The sequence below is a fragment of the Chrysochloris asiatica genome, unplaced genomic scaffold, assembly GCF_000296735.1.
Source record: "Chrysochloris asiatica unplaced genomic scaffold, ChrAsi1.0 scaffold00003, whole genome shotgun sequence".
Lineage (NCBI taxonomy): Eukaryota > Metazoa > Chordata > Mammalia > Afrosoricida > Chrysochloridae > Chrysochloris > Chrysochloris asiatica.
In genome coordinates, this window is record NW_006408521.1 from 29,058,348 (window position 1) to 29,067,017 (window position 8,670).

The window sequence follows — 8,670 nt, forward strand, 5'->3', positions numbered from 1 at the left end:
CAGCTGGTAGTTTCAAAATGCAGACCTTGAGGTTAGCAACCCGATTTGTAACCACTATGCTACCAGAGCTCCTTCTATAGTTAGTATAAATGTGAAGGCACCCTTCTAGGTAACTGAACTTATAACCAATGAAACTGGGGTGGTCCCTAACCCTTCTTGCATGCCAACAAACACAAATGCAAAATGCCATCTATCAAAGTAGATTAGTCCTGGACTACTTATTGGCCGTGGAAGGAGGAGTATGTGGGAAGTTTAATTTTACCAACTGCTACATACAAATGCATGATCAGGGTCGGGCAGTAGAAGATCTTGTAAAAAAGATGCAGAAAGTTGCCCATGTTGCTGTGCAAATCTGGAATGGGTGGAACCCCAGAGCTTATGAGGAGGATGGTTCTCCACCTTTGGAGGGTTCAAGAGCCTGATAGGTAGAGTTCTGTTCTTACTTGGAATTTGCCTAATCATTCCATGTCCTCTCCCACTAGCAATCAGGGCCATATGGACTACCATAGAAACAATAATCAGTCGAAAAGGAACCTCACAATTACTCTATGTTAAGTACCAGCAACTCCTACAGGAACCACCAGATGGTGAGGCTCTGATTAACTAAGTAATTTTTGTTGTTATATGCCATGGAGTGGGTTCCAACTCAGAGTGACCCTGTATAGGGTTTTTGAGACTGTAAATCTTTACGGGAGCAGAAAGCCTCATCTTTCTCCCACAGAACAGCTGGTAGTTTGGAACTACTAACCCTGAGGTTAGAAGCACAATTCACAACCACTACACTACCAGATGGGGAGTAGGGGTGGGGGAAATGAACAGGAAAGGTAAAACATTAACTGCCTCCTCCCCACCCAGGAGACAAGCTAAAATGCTAATCAGGTTATTGAGAGAGATCAATCCTCCCCACCCAGGAGACAAACTAGACTGTTAAACAAGTTACTGAGCAGGACCAATCTTCTGGTTTACCTCTTGTCCTCAGACAGGTCCGCAACCTAGCCCCTCCTTGATTCTGACCCTACATAAGCCTTTGCTGACCTGCATTCAGGACTCAGAACCTGGAGAAGTTAGCTCCTCTGAGCTAGCTGGCTTAATAAACCTGAAACTTTGCTTCACCTCTCTGAGTGGCCTCGGTTTCTTCCACAATGGATCTGGAGCTGCTGTGACACTCTCAGGCCTAGGGCTGCTGTAACACTCTAGAATTTAGAGCAACTATAACAAAACTAAGTACACTCATGAAAGCTTATAAGCCAGCCACTTCATGCCTTTGTTGTTGTTGTTAAGTGCCATTGAGTAAGTTCTGACCCATCGTGACCCTGTATAGAGTTTCCAAGGAGCAGCTGGTGAGCTTGAACCACAAACTTGTGGTTCAAACCAACTTTGCAGTCCAGCGCACCACACCAGGACTCCCTCATGCCTTTATAGTTCCCTATTTTTTATAGCCAATTTCTAAATTGCTCATCCCTATCAACCCAGTACACTGAGGAGATAAGCATGTTCCTTGAGCCAAGAATCTTCTATTCTGGTTAGGATCTTGAGCAACTGCATTCTTAAGCAAAAGTTCAATTCAAATTGTAGCAATTAACACTTGCTCACAGTATCAAACATCTTTATTTGATCTGGTTGGGTTCTGATCAGCTCAACCCTAGCCATCCAAGCTAGGTCAAATGGGTACCAGCTGCAAGTTTAGGAGTTTACAGACACCTCCCTTTACTTTCAGCCCTAGCCCTAAGAGGGTAGGTCAGTGCCCATGGGCTCAGGAGTTCACACAACTCCCTAAATTTAAAACCAGTTAGCCCTCCTTCTTCTCACTCTCATCTCAAGGTCAATGGGTGCTAATAGAACACATTCAAACTCAGTCTCTGTCTTCATTGTTGCCTTTTCCCCAGCTCTACTCACAAGTAGACCCAAGTGGTCACCAGCAAACATATGGCTTTCAGTCCTATAAGGGGATTTTCTCTGATGGGCACACTTTTCTGCTCTTAATGTCTCCAAAGGCAAACAGCTTGCTTGCTTGAAACAAGCTTTTTTTTTTTTTTTTTTAAGAAATCTGCTTTTTTTCCTCTGCTTTCTTTCCATCAGGAATCTCTGGTTCTCCCAGCAGTTCTAGGTTGGTCTGCATGGGTTTTCAAATGCAAATACCACAATTCTAAAGATTATGGGTTGTTGTTAAGTGTCCTGAAGTGCCTTTAAGGGAGCAGAACACCTCATCTTTCTCCAACAGCTAGTAGTTTCGAACTGGTGACCTTGCAGTTCACAGCCCGATTCGTAACCACTACACTACCAGAGCCACCTAAGGTCTAAGGCCTAATTTTAGGCCTTGGAGTCCTGGTGTGGTGCTATGGGTTATTGGACCAGACGGCAAAACCTTTTGAACTTCAAGGTCAGCGGTTCAGACTCACCAACTGCTCCTCGGAAACCCTATACAGCGTCACTATGAGTCAGAATCGACTCGACAGCACTTCACAACAACAAACAACAAGGTTAAAGCAAGAAGTCTAATTTTTTCAGGCAAATTCTAATTTCCCTTTTAGCAAATCCAATCAAATAAGGCTGAAGGCTGGCTCACGCACTTTCTGTAATCATAATTCTTATTCATTTCTGTCACACATGTAAATTTATTTTACAATAGTAGACAGGAGAAACCAACATTCCTAAGGCAGTTAAACACATAAACCTTTTAAAACTCTTAAATTCAATCATTTCTTCTCCCTTGGACTAATTCCATTCATATGCATGTAGATATGGTGGGTTCCAGTAGGCTCTGGCCCCCTATCAACCTTCTAGTTTAACCAGCCTGACATCAACTTCAGAAGCTGCTCTCCATTCAGCTGAAGCATTTTATCCCATGCCTCTTCATACTTTCTTGTATAAAACCTCATACTTCCATGAGTCTGGAGTCATTGCAATAAATCCTGCTCCGCACACCAACTGCTTAAACCAAGTGGACCATGTCGGACTTCCTCTGACTCCACAAGACCGAAAGAGAACCAAACTCAAAATCAGCCCAAGGCCAATTCCTATGAAATGGAGGTAGACATGCCTCCACCCTATGTCAGAGCTTTAAAATTAGTCAGACTTGGTTGAGTATCAATTTTAAAAACTTATCCTTGTGACTTTGTTTCTCTAGAACCCCATTCTTTCTGTACAACATGTCTTAGGCTGCGTTTTCTAGAGTAGCAAAACCAGTGAAACATATACACACATAGATATAGAAAGAAAGAAGTTTATTATCAAGTAAATGGCTTACAATTGTAGAGTTCCGACTGTGGCTTGTCCAGTATATTGGGAGCAGACCACAACCCCAAGGAATCATCCCTTCAATTGATTGGCTGCTCATTACCACTCATAATAGATTTAACTATGCCTGTATTAATTAATTCTGTATTACAGAGCTCTGGTAGTGTAGTGGTTCCGAATCGGGTTGTTAACCTCAGGGTCAGCAGTTCAAAACTACCAGCTGTTCCGTGGGAGAAAGATGAGGCTTTCTGCTCCCATAGATTTACAGCCTAGGAAACCCTGTATAGGGTCGCTATTTTCATCACCACCGGGAATCTAGGCCTAGACAGACTCCATGGCACTTAACAGCAACAATAGAAGTGTTAGCTATTTTTGTATCCCACTAAATTGTAATCTCCGTGAAGTATAGGTTTTCTATTTCGTTCACTGCTGAAAGAATCTGGCACATTGCTGTTAAGTGCCGTGGAGTTGGTTCTGACTCACAGCAATCCTGTATAGGGTTTCCGAGGTGCGGCTGGTGAGTTTGAGACATCGACCTTTCAGTTCAAACCAATCTTGCAGTCCAGTGCATTAACCCTGCAGTGCCACAAAATAAAAATGTCATGAATACAGGAATGGCTGAGCTGGTATGGGAAAGTGAGACTTGGATGGGCAGAAAAGTCTTGGGAGAGCAAGGTTCTCAGTCTGGAGCTTTTTGTTAAGTGCCGTTGAGTCGGTTTGGACTCATAAGGACCCCTAGAGGTTTTCCAAAGAGTGCCTGGTGAGATTGAACCGCCGACCTTGAGATTCGAACCGAACTTGTAAGACCAGCGTATTAACCCACAGAGCCACACCAGCAGTCCAATCTGGCGCTTAGCCGCGGCTATTTCCAAACTTAAACCACACTTTAGTGTCACCGCACTTCCTTGGTGCCAAGAGCTAACTATGGTGTAGTTTTGAGATTTTTAAGCGCTCCGGAGGCTCCTCCCCCACGAGGCTCCTCCCCCCATAAGGCTCCTCCCTTGGCGGGCGGTGACGTGCCCACAGGACTTGTACTGTGCTAGTCCTGTGGTAGCCTGGCGGGGCGGAGCGGAGTCGGTTCCCCGCCCGGCCTCGGCTCACCTCATAGATGAGGGACGGAAGTCTCAACCCGCTGTCGACCTCCCACGAAACTCCGCAAGTAGGGCTGGGCCTCTCTGCACGGGGTGGACGGCGCTGAGTCCGCTTCGGTGCGGGCGACACCATGAAGCGCGTAGGGACTCTTCGCCTGCTCTCAGACCTCAGTGACTTCAGCAGTGCAGCCCGCCTCCGAGAGTTGCTGGCCGAGGACCCGCCTGTCCGAGTCCGCTGCAGCCCGGACGGCCGTCACCTGCTGCTGCTACGACCCCCGGGGGCGCCGGCCCCGCAGCTGCTGGTTGCAGTGCGTGGGCCTGGCGAGGAGTTAGAGCGTGCCTGGCCGGCTGGCCACCCCCAACCACTGGACGCCTTCTTCCTATCGTGGCCTGCGCGGCCGGTGCTTGTCCTGGTCTGGGAGAGTGGCTTGACTGAGGTGTGGGGCGAGGGGGTGGGGCCTGGCTGGAGGCTGCTGCAGAGCACCGAGCTGTGTCTGAGCGGTGGAGCCCGTGTGGTGGCCGTGGCAGCGCCCCGAGGCCACCTGGTGTGGTGTGAGGAGTGTCAGGTGGGAGCTTTGGGGCAGTCCACAGCCTCCTTCAGCCACCGCGTGTGTGTCCGGACTCTGGAGCCTAGCGGGGAGGCAATCCCTACGCTGGGCCGCACACACATCATGCTGCACCACTGCCCCCCTTTGGGGTTGCTGGCCTCAGGCAGGGACCTCTTCCTGGTACCCACTGCCACCACCTTTCCTGGGGTGGCCCACATTCTGCTCATCTGGACCCCAGGCAAGGGCAAGGTGATGGTGTCTGCCCCATATCTTGGCCTCACCTACAGTAAGAGCCTGAATCCTGGACGAAGGGATACATGGGACTTCCGGATCCTACTCCGAGGCCTTCCTGGACTGCTGTCTGCCAGGCAGCCATTGGCTGTTCATACATGGACTGCAACCCCTCGGGGCCTGTTGTTACTTGATTTCAGGGGCACTGTGAGCCTGGTGCCTTCCCATGGAAGTACACGACCTGTGGGAACCCTGCTTGAGGCACCGGTAGGTCCTCAGGGGTCTGCATCCCTGGGAACTTTTCAAGGTACTCTGGCCTGTGTGCTGGGCTCCACTTTGGAACTTCTAGACATGGGCAGTGGGCAACTGCTTGAGAGGAAGGTGCTGAGTACAGACCGAGTGCATCTCCTGGAGCCCTTAGCCACTGGCCTGAAGGATGAGAAAGAGCTGGAGTCCCGGGGGAGTCTTCGTTTGCTTTCAGCCATGGGTCTTTTTCTGGTGGGCTGGGAAGCCCCACAGGGTCTTGTGCTGCCTTCAGTGGAAGACTTGGTGTTTGAGGAGGCTTGTGCGTACTACCAGCGGCGGAGCCTGAGGGGTGCTCAGCTCACTCCAGAGGAATTGAGACATAACAGCACCTTCCGGGCTCCTCAGATCCTGGCTTCCGTCCTCCAGGGCCACTTGCCCCCATCTTCACTGTTGACCTCACTGAGGACTGAGCTTCGGAACTACCGGGGCTTAGAACAGCTCAAGGCCCAGCTGGTGGCTGGAGATGATGAAGAGGCTAGTTGCTCTGAGTTGGCAGAACAGGAGGTGGCACGCCTGCTGAAGACCGAGTTGATGGGAGACCAGCTGGCCCAGCTTAACACCCTTTTCCAAGCCCTTCCTGTAGCTGCCTGGGGAGCCATCCACAGGGCCCTGAAGCTCCAACCAGACAGGGATGGCAGGCTGAGGTCCCAAGCTTCCCCTGATGTGTGGAAGAAGGTGCTGGGGGGTACAGCAGCTGGAAAGCAGCCCCCCAATGGGGTACTGCCCCCCTTTGAACTCTTGTGCCAGTGCCTATGCAAGCTGCAACCACAATGGTTGCCACCCTTTGTGGAGCTAGCACAACAGCAGGGCGGGCCAGGCTGGGGAGCCGGGGACCCAGGGCTGCCCCTGTATCGCCGAGCCCTGGCAGTACTAGGTGAGGAGGGGGCCAGACCTGAGGCACTGGAACTGGAGCTACTCTTGGGCAGTGGACGGCCCAAGGCCGTACTCCAGGCTGTAAGGCAGCTGGTGCAAAAGGAGCAGTGGGAACGGGCTCTGCAGGCTGGCTTGGCCCTTGGCCCCTCCAGCCCCCTGCTTCAAAGTGAGATCTTCAAACTGCTGCTGGCTGAGTTTGCCCGACACCGCCGGCTTGATACCCACTTCCCCCTCCTTTGCCGCCTGTGCCCACCAGACCTGGCTCCAGCTGAGCTCCTGCTTCTACTGCAGACACACCTGCCAGATGAAGCAGGTCCCCCAACTCCATTCCCTGCACCTGGGGCAGAGCCCACTCTCACTGTGGGCTTTCTCAGAACCCTGCTGATGCAGACTGGGGCTCAAGGACAGCCCTCAGGCCCAGTTCTAAGCCCATATGAGGACATTCTGTGGGACCCAGGTACTCCACCTCCCACTCCACCTCGGGGACCTATGACCACCCTCCAGGTACCAGACCACCCAGGCCTGGAGGCCTGGGGATCATCTGGACAGGGCTTTGTGTGACTGACACAAGCTGAAAATTGTTTCTAGGACACAGTGGTCAGGGAAGGATGCCTAGGATTGGAGGGGGCCAGGATGGGACCAATGTGTGCAATATTTTTCTCTGCTGGAGCAATTTTAAATATATACGTGTTAAGTAGATACACAGTTGGTGTGTTTTGGAAAGTTGAGGGTCTTAGAGGGTTGTGCTTTACAGAGAGTGGTTGAATCTGTCAGCTAAAGTGACCATTTCAATAATGATAATAACATTTATGAACATTTACTATGTGCCAGACAAGTGACTGATCTTTATATAATCCCTCATTAATGCTTCTAATAACCCCATGGGAAAAGTACTAATACTATGCCCATTTTATGGGTGAGGAAATAAAGTGACTTGACCAAGGTCAGTAAACTAGACAGCAACAGCTTTAGTATTTGAACCCAAGATTCTTTCTTAAACACCTCACTATACAGCTCAGTAGCTCCTACCTTCTTGGATTTGAATGCAACCCTCTCATCCTGGACTCAGTGCTAGTTTCTCCAGCATGTGAGGAGGTGGGAATCTGCAGACCTGTGTCTTCCCTGTCTCAGAACTCCTTTGTTTCTGAGTAGAAACTGATGGCTCATGGACCCATGCTTGTCTCCCTCTAGAATTCCTGGCACAGCCCCTGGACTAGGAAAAGATTTACCACAGACAGGCAAGCCTGTAGAGCTTATATAACAAGAGTCAATGGGGACAGAACTACTTAGAAAGGTTCACGATCCTGCTCACTACCTAAGCCAATAAACAAGGGTGCCTATATACAGATATTTGCTCACCTGGATTATTCTATAGGACAACCTCGGAAGAGGTTGGCAATGTGTGTACTTATATCCAAGTGACTCCTCAGCCTAGTTCTGGGTTTAGGGTAGGATGCTGCTATTCAGCACCATCTTGGGTCCCAGCTGTCCCTCAGATTTGTCCAAGACTTCAGGCCAAGGTAAGGACTGTCACTCAGCTTTGTCTGCTGCCGAAGATTCTGCTAAGCCTCATCCTTAGGTGGCCCTTTAGGTTTAAACAGTACTGGGGACAGTTCTCTATCTTTTCTGGGGCTTAGGCTTGGCCAAGCATTACGGTGGTCCTAAGGTGGTTCATCTGCATTTCCAAGTCCTAGGGAAATTCCTTAGCCTTTGAAGCCTAGGAACATGTTTTGGTCTCATCTAGGGCTTGGGGTGACTCCCTGGGCTAGTCCTGGCCCTCAGGCCAGGCTGTTTGCCAACTCCTAGACTCTAGCTACTAGCCCTTAAGGCATGGATCCTCCCAGAAATCCATCACTTTAGCTCTGGTCAGGGACGGGAAGCCCTCTCCTCTTCTCTTGGTCTTGAGGCTGGGCCTATTCTGGTGCCTCAGTGAAAAGCTGAGGACAGTGAGGAGCAGGATTCTGCTTCATGTTTGTAGTGCTGCTGAATCATGGTTATTTCTTCTTAGCCTGAACCTCATTCTGTACCCTGAAGACTACTCAGTAGGACCCTGGGAACATAGGGAAGGGAATTAGATCTTTCCTTGGAGTCATAAAGATCAAGGAAGTTTCTCAGGGTGACCCACTAGTAGGGCCTCTAGGTTAGGACTACCCAGCCTAACATCTCTCTCTGAGAAAGCAGATGGACTTAGATGGGAACTTTTACTTGGCCCTATAGACTAGGTGCTTGATTATGCTGGCCCTCTTTTTTTAAAATGTTTCATTGTTAATTCTATGATAGTTTACATGGGAGAACATGAATTAGCTTAACATTCATCCTATTGTATATCATTTCATTGCCATAATTACAATTCCCTCCATGCATCATCAAACAACCAGAGGGTA

The 8,670-nt window shown here is 49.6% G+C and overlaps 1 protein-coding gene across 1 annotated transcript; it reads left to right on the top strand.

Annotated features, from left to right (window-relative positions):
- Nucleotides 1–4,459: 4,459 nt before the first annotated feature.
- Nucleotides 4,460–6,861, top strand: HPS6 (Hermansky-Pudlak syndrome 6). Its single transcript, XM_006878275.1, is given in 2 exon segments — nucleotides 4,460–6,836; nucleotides 6,839–6,861. Coding segments are annotated over 2 exon segments (2,400 nt in total).
- The last annotated feature ends 1,809 nt before the right edge of the window (nucleotides 6,862–8,670 follow it).